At 45.0% G+C, this 18,154-nt stretch overlaps 1 protein-coding gene across 1 annotated transcript in view; it reads left to right on the top strand.

Annotated features, from left to right (window-relative positions):
- The window catches only part of LOC139208920 (titin-like), a 186,561-nt gene that overhangs the window by 79,729 nt on the left and 88,678 nt on the right, over positions 1-18,154 (top strand). The window contains 29 exon segments of the mRNA XM_070838697.1: positions 150-416; positions 539-805; positions 1,374-1,637; positions 2,123-2,262; positions 2,349-2,475; positions 2,902-3,168; positions 3,633-3,899; positions 4,294-4,560; positions 5,458-5,597; positions 5,734-5,860; positions 6,708-6,850; positions 7,807-7,930; positions 8,039-8,305; positions 8,516-8,613; positions 9,829-9,997; positions 10,831-11,100; positions 11,363-11,629; positions 11,713-11,991; positions 12,115-12,523; positions 13,025-13,149; positions 13,238-13,504; positions 13,947-14,216; positions 14,301-14,600; positions 14,693-14,995; positions 15,079-15,266; positions 16,283-16,397; positions 17,050-17,337; positions 17,532-17,683; positions 17,934-18,081. Coding sequence (XP_070694798.1) covers positions 150-416; positions 539-805; positions 1,374-1,637; positions 2,123-2,262; positions 2,349-2,475; positions 2,902-3,168; positions 3,633-3,899; positions 4,294-4,560; positions 5,458-5,597; positions 5,734-5,860; positions 6,708-6,850; positions 7,807-7,930; positions 8,039-8,305; positions 8,516-8,613; positions 9,829-9,997; positions 10,831-11,100; positions 11,363-11,629; positions 11,713-11,991; positions 12,115-12,523; positions 13,025-13,149; positions 13,238-13,504; positions 13,947-14,216; positions 14,301-14,600; positions 14,693-14,995; positions 15,079-15,266; positions 16,283-16,397; positions 17,050-17,337; positions 17,532-17,683; positions 17,934-18,081 — 6,315 coding nt within the window.

Below are 18,154 nucleotides of genomic sequence, written 5' to 3'. Positions count from 1 at the left end.
CACCTCACTGTGTTTCTTGTTGTCTGGTGCAAGCTGCTGCTTTTATCAGTCCATGAATACTGAGGAATGTCAGAGGGAAGACGGTAAGAGAAGTGGCGGCCGTGTTCTTTGCTTTTGTGAATAACTGCCGAATTGTTCGCACCTCGCAGAAATCGAAATGGGCTTTGTTGAGCCGCTGAAGGACGTTTCTGTGCCTGAAAAGAAACAGGCTAAGTTTGAATGCACCATCACCAAGGAGGTGTCAAAGGTCATGTGGTTCAGGGGGGCGGAGATTGTCACCCCCAGCCCTAAATATGAGATAATTGGTGATGGAAAGAAACACATGCTGATCATAAACAGCTGTGAGTTTGACGATGAGGCTCAGTACACCATCGAAGTGTTGGGCCAGAGGTCCAGCGCCCAGCTGGCGGTGGAAGGTAAGTGGCGGCCAGAAGCGCTTCATGTTTCCTCCGTGTTGTCAATCCATGTTTGTGGCTTAAAAGTGTCCGACAGCGACAAACCCCCAACTGTTTGTGTGCACTGACCTGATTGATTGCAGGCATGAGGCTGAAGTTTGTCCAGCAGCTTCAGGACCAAATGATGAAAGAAGGTAAAACGGCTCGCTTTGAGCTGGAGCTGTCGCACGAAAACGTGCCCGTGGTTTGGTACCGAAATGAAGTGAAACTCCACGTGAGCCGAACTGTGCTCACACATGTGGAAGGAAAGAAACACACTCTAGAAATGAGGATGTTGTCCCTCGATGATACCTGCCAGGTTAAGGCAGAGGCCAAAGGGATTTACTCCATGGCAAAACTGACAGTCATAGGTAACGACACTCTCTCTTCTCTCACCTTTTCTCTCACTGGCTTTTATTTCAGGGCTGCACCATGTGACCCTCTGGTCCTTATTAGTAGTTCAACTCTTAAGCAACTCATGGCTTACAGGATCATTCTGGTTTACAACAACCTGGCTTTTATTCTCATAGTTTTGTTCATAATTTCTTGAATTTGCAAATTTAACTTTGAATTTAAGTTAGATAAACAGCATCAGTACTGTAAATCCACAAAGAAATTCTCATTTTCACTGAAAACCTCAGAAACAAGAAAAGTGCAAAGTGGATTTATAGAGATAAAAAATAATACAATTCTGAGTGTAAGTCTACAATTATTGTATATTATATGTTTTAGTATCTTTTTGTTTTTAGTGAGAAAAACTACGAAAATTAAACCCAAGTTGTATTAAATCAATGAAAGATATTATCTGCAGTATGAGTATCATGCGTCCTCAGCTGTTTCTCTTGCTGCCGTTCGTCGAAGGATCTGTTGACTCTTGGTAACAAACAGGCGTGACAGTGTGTTTAGCTGAAGCTGACTCCATGTGCCGGTTCGTTTCAGAGGGCGACGCCGTGTTTGTGGTGAAGCTGCAGGACTACACGGCCACAGAGAAGGATGAGGTGAGTCTGGACTGTGAACTGAGCAAAGACGTCCCTGTCATGTGGTATCGCGAAGAGAAGGAGATCATCGCCTCCAAGATGGTGGTACTGAGGTCGGAGGGCACACGCAGGACTCTGGTGCTGAAGAAAGTGGAGCAGAGCGATAAAGGCAAATACGTATGTGACTGTGGAACGGACAAGACGTCGGCCAACATCAACATCGAAGGTAAACCTCAGGAAGCCGAATAAGTTCATGCCTCAACCCTCAAACTCAGACCCTCGTCTCTCTGTCTCTGCTGCTCCATCTGTCAGTAAAAGATTTGGCCCTGTGTGTGATGTCACAAGCAGGGATCTGTTGATCATGTGAGCTAAGTCCCGCCCACTAAAACCTCACCGTCACCATTGCTAGTGGCTAACGCTAGCTCTGTTAATTAGATGTCAAAGGTTCGAGCAGAGCAGCAGATTGAGCTCGACTGCTACAATGCTAAAATGGAGGATGAAAAGAGACGTATTCACAGAATGAGAAAAAATAATGTGCTTTTTTGAACATTACAGCACGTACAAATATTCTAGTAGGACCCCAAATACAAGAACGAATCTGAAAATTAAACTCTAAAAGAAATACCTCAAACTGTCAAATATTTTCTGCTCGGCATTTCTTCTCACATATACACGGAATATTTTGTTCACGCCAATTTTCAAATCCACCAGCTCGTGACATCAAGGTTGTTCGGCCGATTTATGGCGTGGAGCTGTTCGATGGAGAGACGGCTCGTTTTGAGGTGGAGATTTCAGAGGCCGACGTCCACGGCCAGTGGAAACTGAATGGAGACGTCCTCAGCCCGTCCTCGGTGAGCACCTCAACCGTTACACAACAAGTAGATACAATAAAAGCTCACCTGAGTCATTACTGAGTGTTTGTCATGTGATCTGACAGGATGTTGACATCATCGAGGAGGGCGGCAAACATACGCTGATCCTGTATAACTGTAAAGTGTCCATGACCGGCGAGGTGGCGTACGCTGCCGCCAACGCCAAGTGTTCAGCTAACCTGAAGGTCAAAGGTAAAGCAACAACCAGGTTACTTCATCTACTGTCTGTCCAGCAAGAACTCAGACCAGTTCATCTTTATTTGAGTCGGTCCTCAGTACAGAAATCCTAAATATCCACAAATAACAGGTCAAATCTGTGAAAATCTGACAAATCAGCCTTTTTATTCTAAAATAATCCCGTTCAGAACCTCAGTAGACAGCCCGGATCAAATGAAAGGAAACCTTAGTCTCATCTTCACAAAGATCTTCTTCTCTCTTCTCCTCATCGTGGTTGTCCTGACAACAAATCATCTGAACTCTAAAAATTGGCTTTTAACTGCAGTTTTCCTTTGCAGTTTGTCTTTTGCCTGTTTAAGAATTACTCTTTAACTTTTTAATCTGTGAACTCGCCTGCAGTATGGCAGCAAAGTAAAAACTTTTCTTCACATTTTCTTTCAGAGCTTCCTCTGAACTTCCTCTCGCCGCTGAGCGACGTCCAGGTGTACGAGAAGGACGAGGCGAGGTTTGAGTTGGAGCTGTCGAGAGCTCCCAAGAGTTTCCGCTGGCTGAAAGGTTCGCAGGAGCTGCAGAGCGACGACAAGTACGGGATGATCCAGGAAGGAAACATGTATGTTCTGGCGATCCGGTCGGCCGCCTATGACGATGAGGCCAAGTACATGTTCGAGGCCGAGGACAAGAGGACAACTGGCAAACTCGTCATACAAGGTGATCATTTTAAACCAAAGAATCTCCACCGATTAATTCAAGTTAAACCAAGTAAACTCATTTGCTTTCAGTTTCACAAGTTTTCTATCTATAATGAACATATTCAATTTTCTCAAATTTGACAAATAAATCTGCAACTTCTACCCCAGAGTTCCTTTTTTTTACCCAAATTGACATCAAAATTTGCCCCAAGTTCTCATGTTGGGTCTTTGCTTAATTTTTTGACCTTCATTCAAAGCTATACATATGTGAATTTATACCAAAAATATACAGGTGATAGTATTATATTCATTTTTACTGTTGTGCTTCAGTTTTCAGGACAAAATAACTATAACTATAAAACTAAACATAAAAAAACAGCAATGTTAGATTTTTGGGGTTTTTAGTACAAGACGAACTGGATCTTCTTTTCAAATATGTTCTATGTTTCAAATGTTTGACTGTGGTGGTTTCCTCTGCGGCAGGTATTCGCCTGGAGTTTGTCAAACCAATTAAGGACGTGACAGTGAAGGAGCGCGAAACAGCAGAATTCAGCGTCGAACTCTCCCATGACAAGATCCCAGTGGTTTGGTACAAAAATGACGTCCGTCTGCACCCCAGCAAGGTGGTCCACATGTCGGACCAAGGAAAGATCCACACGCTGGCCTTCAAGGAGGTCACTATTGACGACACGTCCATGATCAAAGTGGAGGCCATGGACAAGACCATGACCGCCATGCTCACGGTCATCGGTCAGTGTCACTTAGCGTTTTATCGTCTGTCATATTTCTTTGTCGTTCGTATGTTTGATGAGACAGAAACATTCAACTCCAAGGCTAAATTACTTTTCTCAAAATTATTTGGCAGGTAGAAAAAGTTCAAGGTTATTGATGAATTTGGGGGAAATTCTGGCATCTTTTACTCAGACAACAAATTACATACAACATAAAGTATCCAAGTCAGTCAAGTGTCACTCTTAGTCCAGATTAGTCCCTGCTGTTGATGCTAAGGATGGGGCGTTTGCTAGGAACAGGACAGCAAACAGGTTTTAGAGAATTCATCAATAAGGGATCATTTGGTCAAAGACAGTTCCCAGACGCACAACTCCTGGTTTTTAATGAATGAAAATGTTGCATTGCTCTGCAGAGGGCGACTTGTATTTCACCACTAAGCTGCAGAACTACACGGCCGTGGAGAGGGACGAGGTGAAGCTGGTCTGTGAACTGAGCAAGACGGTCGCTGATGTCAAATGGTTCAAGGATAAGAAAGAGATAACGCCCTCCAAGAACATCAGCATCAGCACTGACGGCAAGAAGCGCATCCTGACAGTCAGGAAGGCAGAGAAGACCAACATCGGAGAGTACACCTGCGACTGTGGCTCAGACAAAACTACAGCTAACCTCAACATTGAAGGTAAATCTTTCTTTAAAGAAACATTCAGAGGTTTGCTTGGATTTTACCACCTCGGATACAAAAGTCATTATGTTTATTGACAAAGCCAAAAATCACACATTTGCTTCACGATATGTTCAACACACTAAAACATTTATCCAAGCTTTTTGACATTGACATGTTTGACGAAAATTTCGCTACAACTTTTAAGATTATTTCAGATGGTCATGTCAAAAACGTTTTTTGGATAAAAAGAATGCTCTTTGAATTTTTGATGATATCTAGCTCTAGTTTCTATCTAGAATTATTGGGTAATCAAGGTTGGATGAAAAATCCTCATGTATATAATTCTCATATTGAGATATAACATAGTTGCCAGAAGTTATTGCTAGTTGAGTAAACTGATGAATATGTGGAGCAGGACTAATAATCTGGCTTTTGCTTGCATCAAATTTAAATACACTTGTATTCAATCTGGACAAAACCGTAATAATCTGGAAGATTTTCAGCTGAATAAATATCTGTTAAATTACATTCCTGGGAAAAATCCCAAGCGGCGCCCATCATCCAGCAGTGGTTTGTCTGCCACTGAGGGTAGGCGGACCGCTTATCGCCGTAGGAGTCACCAAAGAGAACAAATCTTCCAGATTGTAACTTTAATGTAGTGTAACATAAATAGAGAACAGCAGAGGACCAAGAGCAGAGCCCTGAGATACGTTATATTTTACAGCAGAAAATGTAGATGTGATCTTACCAAAGGAAACAGCGTTTGTTATTTCATGTTAAGTCAAACGTTAAGCAAGAGAGAGAGACGCCAGAAAAAAGTAGCTCAACCTCAAACGCTTCCTGATGTAGTAACATTATAAAGAGCTAGTCACTCTTACTGATTTTTTTTCTCCTGGTCTTCCTCCTCTGCAGAGCGCGACATCAAGGTTGTTCGTCCACTGTACAGCGTCGAGGTCACAGAGACAGAAACAGCCAAGTTTGAAACAGAGATTTCTGAAGAGGACGTACACGGAAACTGGAAACTGAAGGGAGAAGCCCTGCATCAGTCTGCTGTGAGTCTGCTCTCATTCAAAGACACGACGTGTCCGACCCATTTACTTGTACAGGTGTATTTCAGGAGTGAAGTGTCTCTTTGCTGAGGTAAAAGTTTGTTGGACTTTTAAACTAAATGGCGTTGTTTTGTCTCAGGATGTTGAGATTAAGGAGGAAGGAACCAAACACATGCTGATCCTCTATAATGTCCATAAGGACATGGCCGGAGGCATCGACTTTTCCGCTGCCAACGCCAAATCCAACGCCCAGCTCAGAGTGAAAGGTGAGAGGGCTTTTAATTCCTATCCTTAATATATTTTCATGTCAAAGCTGTTGATGTTGTCGGCTTTTTTGGCTCTGAATGCTGTGAAATACAGAAAATAGTCTCCGTTTGAATTTTCCAATTAGAAAATAGGTTTCTATTCTATTTTTAGAGGTTTCTACATTTTTCTCCACCCTTTCGATGGATCTTCTTTCAGAAAAATATATAAAAAATGGGAGTATTTGGACAAAACATTGAGTTTCTACTAGAGACAGTAAAAGTTTATTTCTGTTGAAATCTTTACCTGAAGACAATGAAGGTTGAATATTAATCTGTGAAAATATACACTGTTTTCAGTCAGTACTATGTTAATGTCACCATTTACTGACCAATTTTACCCAAAATATCTAAAGAATTATGATTTTTTAGACTCTTAAAAAAAGGAAACTTAATAAACTTAATAAATAATTTATGATTTACATCAAAATGGATTCAAAATGCTGCTAAATGGTTCAACATTTTTAAACATCTGACATGATTTATTTTTTCCTTTTCAATGTTTATTTAAAAAAAGCAATAGTACCACTAATAGAAGTACTACGAATTAAGGTTAAATTCTTCTTAGTTAAACTGTATGAATTGATCTCTACAGAAAATTTGAAGCTTAAATCAGAGGCAGCAGCAGAGACGAGCCAATCAGCTCCTGAGTTTATTTTAGGAGCTTTATCTGAAGTGCGAGGCTGCTCTGTGAGTGGAGGAGCCCGAACACGACTCTCTGCTGCTTCACAAACTCTCTGACAGGAAACAAAGTGCAGTACAGATGCATGCCGGTCTCCAACCATGTCCTCCTCTTCCTCCTCTTCCTCAGCACGGTCCATCGGGCTGCTGCATCCTCTGAAGGACGTGACGGTGACGGCCGGAGAGACGGCGACCTTTGAGTGCGAGCTGTCGTACGAGGGCATCGCGGTTGAGTGGTTCCTGGGGGGTCAGAAGATGGAGGCCAGCGACCGGGTGAGTTCTGCCCCAACCAGACTTCATTGGGAAAACACTCATTTTTATCTGCCCCACCTTTTGATTCACAGACTCACTGTAACGAGTTCAGTTTAAACTGGATCAAGTCGTGTCGCTCGACTGATTTCTGATTTCAGGGCTAAATAAGACACAAACGGAGGGCTTAGATTCAGCTTACACACCGTCTGAAAATGTGTGAAGGAATACTTTAAAAAACTAAATCAAATAGAAAATGAAGATCTAAAAACTTCAATTCTGTTGTTTAATTTCACAGTTCAGACTGTAAAAACCTCCTTGTTGAATCAGTGGAAGCTCCAGACTCTCGGCTGCAGTTAAAAATAAAGAGAGATAACGGAGCAGCTGCTGTTATCTTCACCTGTCAGACCGTCACGCCTCCTTATATGTCCACAGAGCCACAGTTAGCATTAGCCTCTCTCACTAGGAGACACCAGCTCCTTCACTTCCTTTATCTACAGTCTGGTTTTGTGTTTTAAGCAGAACTTCGTCCCTCTTCAAAGACACCAGACTCTCAGAACACTGAGGCTGTAATGGCTTTGGTTTTAACACAGACCAGGAGGAAGCAGCTGCAGAGGACAGCCAGGAATAAAACAGGCAGCATCCAGCTTCAGCTAACTGCCGTGATCCAATAAAGGCAGAAAAGTTGCTGAAATCTGGAGGGAGGATTCCGAAAGAAGAAGTTTAATTTAAGTTTCAGCTCAGAAATAAGGTTTTTCAGTGTGTGAACTAATCTGTTCACACATTAGTCTAAACTAGTCTGGTTATTGCAGCCCGTTTGGTGTCTGCTGGCTGAGGTGATCTACTGGACCAGTTCCAACACTTTTACTACCTACCAGTCACTCACACACCAGGATGTGGACAGAGAGGATCATGGGTAGAAACAGGGGAGCTTAGTTAAACAGACGTATTAAACTGGGGGGGGGGTTGTTTCTCTGCAGGTGAAGACTCGGGTGGCCGGGCGAGTTCACGCTCTGACCGTCAGAGACGTGAAACTGTCGGAGGCCGGGAAGGTCAAACTGGCCTCCAAAGACTTCCAGACGGAGGCTCAGCTCATTGTTAGAGGTGAGACACCCGAACATCCCGCGAACGCACCACAGAGGGTCAGACGCTCTGGACAGGAGATGTCGGTAACGGTAATGATAACATGTGTGTGTGTGTGTGTGTGTTCAGAGCCGCCGGTGGAGTTCACGAAGCCTCTAGAGGACCAGACGGTGGAGGAGGAAGCCACCGCCACGCTGGAGTGTGAAGTTTCCAGAGAGAACGCAGAGGTACGATGGTTCAGAGAGGGACAGGAGGTCAGGAAGACCAAGAAGTACGACACGACCGCCGACGGACGCAAGAGAGCGCTGATCATCCACGACTGCACCATGGACGACGCCAAGATGTACACGTGTGACGCCAAAGAGTTCAAGACATCCTGTTTCCTGGAGGTCACACGTAAGGACCCGAGTATTTTCTACTCCGTTCAGTTCAGTTCAAATATTTTCTTGCAGTTTTATTTTATAGCTCCTTTCACGGCACAGTTACAAAGAGCTTTACAGAACAACGTGAAACAGTAAAACCACAAAAATGTAAACTTTTTATAAAACACAATGATGACCTGTGTTGAGCTGGCGTGTTGTAACGGCGCCGTCTGTGTGTCCACAGCCCCTCATGTGGAGTTCACAAAGCCTCTGCAGGACGTGGAGGTCAAAGAGAAAGAATCCGCCAAGTTTGAGTGTGAAGTGTCCCGCGAGTCAGCCAAGGTGAGACTGCCCGTCACCGCACCAACGCCGCCCACAGAAACACTGAAACTGACCAATCAGAGCTCTGATTTACAGCCGGGACGCCACAAAACCACCAAGCCGACAATCGATGCTCTATGACAACGACAGTAACAATGAGGGGAGAGGCAGGCTAATGGAGTCGTGATTTTATGCCTTATATATATCACAGGAGCAGCGTTGACGGCGGCAAGAGAAGCTTTGAGTCATTGAATGTTTCACACCTGACGACATATTTCACCTGTTGGCACATCAGCGCCAAAATTTCACATTTTATTCTTGAAATATTGTAAATTTTCGTCGGAAAATCACAACTTTATTAGATGTTTTTTCTCCCTCACTGTAACATCGTGTCTCTTTTTTAACTTTTATATAAACTACGTTTTCATCTCATCCTTTTTCATCAATGATATTGCTGGTTGATATAGTTGTAGTTAATTTATTTTCACATACACTGCTCACAAAAAGTTAGGGATATTTGACTTTCAGGTGAAATTTATGGAAAATGTAAAAAGTGAATACTACAGTGATATTATATCATGAAAGTAGGACATTTAAGTAGAAGCATGCAATGGTCATTTCTTCATCTTAAACTATTTATTGAAAGAAAATCTAACAACAGTGGTAGGTAAACCACAACAAAACATTTTCAGTGTCTCAATAAATTGGGACGTGGCCAAAGGACGTCCACTCCTCTCCTTTCTGTGACTCTTCCAGTCTCTGTATCACTGTTCCAACCTCCTGATGACACTCTGTGACCCTCTAAGCTCAGTGAACACCTCCGTCTGAGGACTTCCTGTTTGAAGCCTCCAGTGTTGAGGTGCTGCTGATCAACTGTTAGGTGTCGTCTTGGTCTCATGATGTCAGAATGTGAACAGCAGGATGAGGAGGACTGTTTAAATACCAATTCTAACTGAAGCAGGAAATGTATTGGTGGATTCATGGATCAAACCTGTTGTGAATGTTGCTGTTAAGCTTCTTGTTAGAGAACAGCAGCTGGTGCAGAAAGTACTGAGACACTGAACAGTTGGACATGTGCATTCAAAGGTTTAGAGAAGGTCACATTAAGTTCACCTGGAAAGGTTAGAATGCATTTTAGGTTCATACTGAAATTTCACCCGAAAGACGAATATCCCTGACCTTTTGTGAATAGTGTATGAAATTAGCACCAATGATGACTCAGATGTTCTCGTGCAGGTTCGATGGTTCAAGGACGGCAGCGAGATCAGGAAAGGAAAGAAGTACGAGATCATCGCCAAGGGAGTCCAGAGGATCCTCATCGTCCACAAGTCTGTGTTTGACGACGAGGCCGAGTACGAATGTGATGCCAGGACCTCCAAGACGTCCGGCATGCTCACCGTCATCGGTGAGGAGACGCAGCGTTTATACATTGTTCCCTGTGGAGACTCATTTTAGCAGTCATAAACAAATCCTGTATTTCTCACAATAAAGAATTCAAACGTCATTATTTTGAGAAGGTTTCTCACTATAATGACTGACAGGATCTTTTTTTTATGACATTGTTAGAAATGAGCCTCCAAACACTCCTGTTTAACTCATAACTGTCCATCAGAGGACAGACGATATTCACATCCCACATCTTAGATTTACAGACAGAAAACAGCCTTTATATTTTCCTTCAAGTGTCTGATCATTTCCTCAGAATAAACTGGTGGTCTGGTACCAGTGGCAGTGTTTGATTGGTTAACTTCTAATTCATGGATCAACTGCTGAGCTAGCAGCTGGCTGCTAGAGCGTCTGTTGGTCCAAATACAGCAGGTCAGTTAACATCGAATTCAACACCAGAAAGTTTATAATGATAAATTGGATAATGAATTAATATTTATTTGGGTTTAAACAGTTTTTTTTGCTTTTAAACTCAACAAAATTGATTTAACTGTTGATTAAATTCAAATAAGAATTTCCTTTATTGACACTAAATCACATCCAACTTCGATCATTTTTTTGACTTGAACTTCCTGTGAAATTAGTAGGAAATGACAGACTGATAAACACAAAATTATCTTCACAGAACATTAAAAATCAGTTTTACAGTAAATTACGAAAGTAATGGTGGGGTAGTGTACTGATGATTCTCAGAGATGTCTGCAGGTTTCAAACAGCTCCGTTAGTCAAATAGGTTTCAGTCATGACCACTTCTGTCCACACTCACCCTGCTGTCTGCTGGTTCGCTCACAGAGGAGGCCGCCAGGTTCACCAAAAACCTGTCCAACGTGGAGGGGACGGAGACGGACAGCGTGAAGATGATCTGCGAGGTGTCGAAGGCCAGCGCCGAGGTCACGTGGTACAGAGGAGACGAGGAGCTGCCGGAGGGTGGCCGCTACGAGCACATCGTGGACGGACGCAAGAGGATCCTGATCATCCAGGACCTGAGGATGGAGGACGCCGGAGAGTACAACTGCCGGCTGAGTCCCACCGTCAGGACGTCGGCCATGCTCAAACTCAACGGTGAGAAGTGAAATCAGTCTGAAAGAACAGATTCACTTCCTTAATGTGGTGATGACGTTAGATCTGGGTTAATCTGGACAAAAAACAAACTTTGAAAAGTTGTGGTTTTATGTGGGGTTATGTTTCCTGTGTCCAGTCTTTATGCTAAGCTAAACCTGGGCCTTTTCTACATATTTTAGGATATATCAAGAAATTTGTGTGTTCCACAAATATTGTGTTGGATCTGAACGTACCCTCTAAAACACCCTCTTCCTCTGTCCAGAGCTGGCGGCTGAGTTCATCGCCCGTCCTCAGAACCAGGAGGTGGTGGAGGGCGAGAAGGTCGAGTTTGCCTGCTCCGTCTCCAAAGAAACCTACGAGGTCAAATGGTTCAGAGGGGACAAGGAAGTCGAAGCCGGGGACAAGTACACGGTCGTCAGCGAGGGGAAGAGAAGGGCTCTTATTGTGAAGAACTGTGAGCTGAAGGACGAGGGAGGCTATGTTGCCCACATTGGCAGCGTTAAAGCCTCTGCCAGTCTGTTTGTGATTGGTAAGACAGATTCCCTTCATCCACGTCTGGTTCTGATTGTGCAGCTGAAGGTTTGGTTTTCAAATGTCTGTCTTTTATCGCAGAGAAACTGAGGATCATTACGCCAATTAAAGACACGGAGGTGAAGGAAGGAAGTGAGATCGTCTTCAACTGCGAGACGAACACGGAGGGAGCAAAGGCCAAGTGGCTGAAGAACGAGGAGACAATATTCGAGAGCAGCAAGTACATGATGGCTCAGAGGGACAATGTCTTCTCTCTGAGGATCAGAGACGCCCAGAAGACAGATGAGGCCAGCTACAGCATTAGCCTGACCAATCAGAGAGGAGAACAGGCCAAGAGCGCTGCCAGGGCCAAAGTCGCAGGTGAGTAACCCAACGATTCGTTCAGCGCCATAAAAACAGGCAGAGATCTGAATTTCAGAGACTAAACTCTGAGGTGGGTATTATTTTGGTGGCTGACTGGTTCGTCGCTCTCTGGCCCTGCAGAGGAGAAGCTGCGGTTCCTGGACCCCATCGAGGACGTGGAGACACAGGAGAAGAAGACTATCGGCTTCGTCTGTAAGGTGAACCGGCCCGATGTCACCGTCCGCTGGATGAAGGCCGGCGAGGAGGTGACGCTCAGCAAACGCATCGTCTACAGAGCCGATGGCCTCAAGCACACACTGACCATCAAGGATTGCGTCATGGATGACGAGGGCGAGTACACAGCCATGGTCGGAGAAGACAAGTGCTCGGCCGAGCTGATCATCAGCGAGGCACCGACGGACTTCACGGCGCAGCTCAAAGACCAGACCATCACCGAGTTTGAGGATGCCGAGTTCACCTGCAAGCTGAGCAAAGAGAAGGCAGCGGTGAAATGGTACCGCAATGGACGGGAGATCAGAGAAGGACCCAGGTACCAGACCCACGCTACACAACCCCACACCACGCTCCTGTTAGCTTGATTGTTATTGGTTTCCGTTGATCCAGAGGGCCAAGGACCAAGTCCTGGAGTTTAGGGGTCTGATGTTGTGTTTTTTCTGATGTCAATGCAAAGTTCAGCAAAAAATCGGCCAAACGCTATTCAGGAGCTTCAGCTTCAGTGCCAAACAGAAGGAGAAATGTTAAGATTTTTTTTTTTCATTTACATTTTGAGAATAAAGTTGAACTTTCATTTTTTTCAATCTTTTTTTTGCATTTGCAGAATAAAATCAACATGTCGAGGATTTCAACTTTATTCTTGACGTGAGAAAGGAAAAACTCTTCCTCCTGTGGTTTATTTTTGGCGCTAAAATATACAAACGCTGTTTTTTTCAAGGCTGATGAAGAATGGTGTTTACTGATCGTCTCTGCAGTCTGATGTTCGCGGTTGGCTCAGACGGAGGCTTGTGTTAAACTTTGGTTCTGTGTTGTTCAGGTATCACATGGAGAGAGAAGGGAAGACGTGCACACTGACCATCAAGGTGTGCCGACCTGACGATGAGTGTGAGTACGCCTGCGGTGTGGACGAGAGGAGGACCAGAGCCCGGCTCTTCGTTGAAGGTGAACTCTTTATCCAGAGCTCTCGGGGGGGGGGGGTTCCTCTGCGCGGTCCTCGTGTGACCGGCTGGTTTGTCTCTCTGTCCCACAGAGACCCCGGTGGAGATCGTCAGACCCCCTCAGGACATGTTCGAACCGCCGGGCTCAGACGTCGTGTTTGAAGTGGAGATCAACAAGGACCGGGTGGAGGTGAAGTGGATGAGGAACAACATGATTATCGTCCAGGGAGACAAATACCAGATGATCAGCGAGGGGAAGGTCCACAGGCTGCAGGTCTGTGAGATCAGACCCCGGGACCAGGGCGAGTACCGGATCGTGGCCAAAGACAAGGACGCCAGAGCCAAGCTGGAGCTGGCCGGTGAGACGCTCATCGTACAGGTTCACCCTGAGAGGGGTGCAGGGGACGTCCTCCTCCTCACTGTGTGTCAGAATACTGTAACAGGTTCAGTTCACCAGTAACAACTACAGCTAGCTAACGTTAGCTAACGTCACGTTAGCTAACATTCATTCGGAAAGATTTGGAAACAAAAAGGGGGGAAATCTGACCCTGAAATCTTTAAATTTGGATTAATGAAGAGGAAGACTCACATTTAGAGCCATTTTTTTTCCTCAATCATTTGGGAGGGCGGCCCAGGAAGTTTGAAGTTTACACGTTCTTTAAGTTATAAATAGTTAAAAGATCGAAAGTTGGTTCACAGGATTAAAGACATTATTTGTAAGGATCTCAATCTGATTTTAGAGCTCCTCTGTGGTCAGAAACTGAACATCCAGTTTCATAACTTCCTGTAACTCCTCTGCAGCCATCCCAAAGATCAAAACCACCGACCAGAACCTGGTGACGGATGCCAGAAAGCCGTTTGTCATGAGCGTGCCCTACGACGCCTACCCTCGCGCAGACACCGAGTGGTTCTTCCAGGGCGCCAGTCTGCCCGTCCAGAACATTGACGCATCTGCCGATAAGACGGAGTACCGCATGAAAAGCCCCAGCAAGGAGGACCAGGGCCGCTACAGGGTGGTAATCAGGAACAAGCACGGCGAGGGGGAGGCGTTCATCAACCTGGACGTCATTGGTGAGTCAATCAGAGACGGCTAATTAGTTAACCATCGCCTGTCACTGTCAGAGAAGTTTTAATGGGTCATCTTGGTGTTTCCAGATGTTCCCGGTCCCGTCAAGAACCTGAGAGTGGTTGACACTGCCGATGGCGAGGTCAGTTTGGCCTGGGAGGAGCCTGAGAGTGACGGTGGGAGCAAGATCGTGGCCTATGTGGTGGAGAGACGTGACGTGAAACGAAAAACGTGGACGCTGGCGACGGACCGCGCCGACGCTCCGGAGTACTGCGTCAGCGGGCTGCAGAAAGACTCCATGTACCTGTTCAGAGTCTGTGCCCGCAACCGGGTCGGCAGTGGACCCATCGTTGCCACTGAGGACGCCGTCCAGGCCAAGAACAAATTTGGTAAGAAACACTCAAAAGTCCCCATTAACATTCACTCACTGTCTCCACACTGTCATTCAATCCAATCCTTCGTGCTTGATTCCGAATGTCAGACGTTCCCGACGCTCCGGAGAATGTCGCCGTCAGCTCAGTCAACAAGTTTGGCGCCACCGTCACCTGGAAGCCTCCCCTGTTTGATGGCGGCTCTGAGATCACCGCCTACGTGATCGAGCTCCGTGACAGGACCTCCGTGAAGTGGGAGGCGGCCTTGGTCTGTGGTGCCAACGACCGCTCAGCCACGATGAACGATGTGGTGGAGAACAAGGAGTACATCTTCAGAGTCCGGGCCGAGAACAAAGCTGGCATCGGGCGGCCCAGTGCCGCCACCAGCCCCGTCAAGATCATGGACCCTATCGGTGAGTGGAAGCCGCCGTCTGAGCTTCTGTTTGTTCTGGTGCCTGAAAGCCAGAAAGCTGATGTCATGTGACCTTCTCTACAGAGAGGCCCAGTCCACCTCTGAACCTCAACTTCTGCGACCAGATCAAGACGGCGGTCACGCTGACCTGGGAGACACCTGCCAGCAATGGCGGCAGCATGATCACCGGCTACATCATCGAGAAGTGTGACGACGGCGCCGACAAGTGGCTCCGCTGCAACGCCAGACTGTGTCCTGACCTCTCCTACCGGGTACGGCGCCCTCAGCCTCAGAGCGCACACCAAAACAGTTCAGACATGTTTGCCTCCATGTTTAGCTTCATGAACACGTCTTCTTTCAGACTAGAGGACAGAAAACGTCCAAAATCCACATTCAGGTGTTTATTTTCCTTCCTGTAGGTTTCTCCTCTCTGCAGGTTTATTCGTCTCTATAATCTGAAGGTTTTAACATATTTGGTCAGATGTCTTTCACAGTTACTGAGTTATGGGACACTTAAAAACATGGAGACAATAGTTTTATGTCTGTCAGTATTTTCTGATTCGTGGAGCGATGATAAAGACGTGTTCTCTGTTCAAACCTTTAGCTCTAGATTCTCCTCAGAGGTTTCTGTTCTGGAAATATATATGTAAATGTATGCATATTAAAGTAGATAATGTCACACATGTATATTTGTATATAAATACCATTTCAGTAAACAATAATCATCTTAATGTGAATAATCAGCTGTGTCATAGTGATATGTTAGTTAACCTGGAGCGTCCCGCCTTAACTTCCTTATTCTTCTAGTTTTACTTTTGCAAAAAGCAAAGAGTTCATCCATCTTAAATTTGTCTGTTTGATGAAGCTTTGCTTCCCATTTTCCACCTTTTTATCTTTAGTCAGGGTTTGCTTAGACTAACCATTATTCTCTTTGTCAATTAATTAGTTGATCATTTTCTCCACTAATCCTTTAGGTGTTAAATGTCAGAAAACGTAATAAAATAAAATTTATTGAAGCCCAACGTGATGTCCTCAAACGACCACGACCCAGAGATCAGCAGTTTACTGTCCCAGAGGACAGAAATCAGGACATATTCACCATTAAATATTCACATTTTTTTCTCAAAGAACTGACTCCAACTGATGAATCGATGATCAGATTAGTTGGTGATTCATTTAATAAGCTAATAGACGTAATGGTTCAATGGACTAATAGACTGACGGATCAGTGGTTTCTTGTGTATGTGTTTGATGTTCATAGCGCTGATTCTGTCTCGACCCTCTGCAGGTCTCCGGTCTGAAGCCTGGTCAGAAGTACCTCTACAGAGTTTGTGCTGAGAACGCCGCCGGCGTCTCCGATCCAACCGAGCAGCTGGGACCACTGCTCGCCGATGACCCCCACGGTATGACACCAACAACAGAACCAGCAGCTTTAACCAATGAAAATTTGGTTTGATTTGATATTAAAATGATTTTTAGCAAAAATTGAATCCAAATTGAAATCTTTAAAACGTAAAACTCATTAAAACCTCCTTCTATAGCCGAGCTAAAGTACTAAGAATCATTTCTACACTCTGTTTGCTTTATTTTGACAGTTACTAACTTACTCTTAATGTTTTATCAATTTTATCATTTTTTTCCCTTTTTCAGTGAGATTTTATTCATGTAACTCTATTTTATCATTTTTAGTTCTGTTGCTTCTAAATCTATTTTATTACATCTCATTGTCATCTTTTTTATTTTAGTTCAGTATTTTTAGTCTGTTTTGTCTGGTTTTTGAATCTTGAAGAACAATGTTTCTGATCCTAAGTGACTAATTAATAAGTCTTTATTTGGGTTCAAATGGAGCCAATCAGTTGCGTATAAATTAATTTGATTCTGAATAAAAATCTCATGTTCCTTTATTTAAACAGCTGATCGCTGTGATAAAACGCGACACGTCCGGTTATGAGACGAAGAAAAACAGGATGAAATGGTTCCTGCTTCCTGATCCACCAGGTGGCACTATGACCACATTTTTCTCTAACGAGGCTGAACCCTGTTTCTGTCCCGCAGTCGGTCCGACCTTCGACCTGAGCGCCTTCAGGAATGGCCTGGAGGTCATTGTCCCCCAGCCCCTCACCATCAGAGTCCCTATCAGCGGGTACCCCACCCCCACCGCCAAGTGGACCTTCGCAGACAAGGAGTTGACGACTGCGGATGAGCGCGTCTCCATGGTGACAAAGCCCACATACACCGAGCTGACACTCACGCCGAGTGTCCGCCCAGACAAAGGCACCTACACCCTGCAGCTGGAGAATGACGTGTCGTCTGTGTCCGGAGAGATCGAGGTCAACGTCATCGGTAAACAAATTTATTCTCTAAGCCATTCCGTGGTGATAGAGGAGTGAACCCAGTGCATGCTGGGTACAGCCTCAAGCCAGCAGCGACCTTGAGCAGGAGCAGCTCAGGACATTTGTCCATGTGTAGCTTTCTTAAACTCTCTGTGTTTTTATTGAGGCTTTTTAACTAATTGTTTGGTTCCTTTGTTTTCCCAGCATGCCCCAGTGCTCCGAAGGACTTCAAGGTGGCCGAGGTGACCCGACACCACGTCCACCTGATGTGGGAGGCTCCAGAGCACGACGGAGGAAGTCCAGTCAGCCACTACCAGATCGAGAAGAGAGAGGTGTCCCGCAAGACCTGGGCCAAGGTACGCCTGAGTCCTCCGTTTCCTACAAAAACCAAAAAAACCAGAACATCGAAAAGAAATGAAAAGGAACCAGTGAAAAGGCCCAGCAGCAAATTCTAGATTCAAATTCAGTTTTAGGCCACTAAAACTCAAATGCTTTCACTTTCAAATACAAAAGAATGTGAAAGCATGTGGTGTTTGAAATGATGGATGAGTCTCCATCTGTAGTTTTGTCATTAACTCCTCACCTTCTCCTTGACGTTTTGTTCAGGTGGCTACCGGCGTCCTGGACCTGGAGCACACATTGACCGATGTGATTGAAGGGAAAGAGTATCTGTTCAGCGTCACCGCCTGCAACAAGTGTGGACCAGGAGAGCCGGCGTACATCGACGAGCCCGTCAATGTCTCCTCTCCTGCCAGTGAGTGTTTATTCTGTCAGACTGAAACTGATGAACTTCAACTGAAGCCGGCGATATTAGATCAGAGCTACAA

This window comes from Pempheris klunzingeri, chromosome 10 (assembly GCF_042242105.1).
Source record: "Pempheris klunzingeri isolate RE-2024b chromosome 10, fPemKlu1.hap1, whole genome shotgun sequence".
In the NCBI taxonomy this organism is placed as follows: domain Eukaryota; kingdom Metazoa; phylum Chordata; class Actinopteri; order Acropomatiformes; family Pempheridae; genus Pempheris; species Pempheris klunzingeri.
Note: the sequence above shows the minus strand (reverse complement) of the source record. Positions and strands in the feature narration are given on the sequence as shown.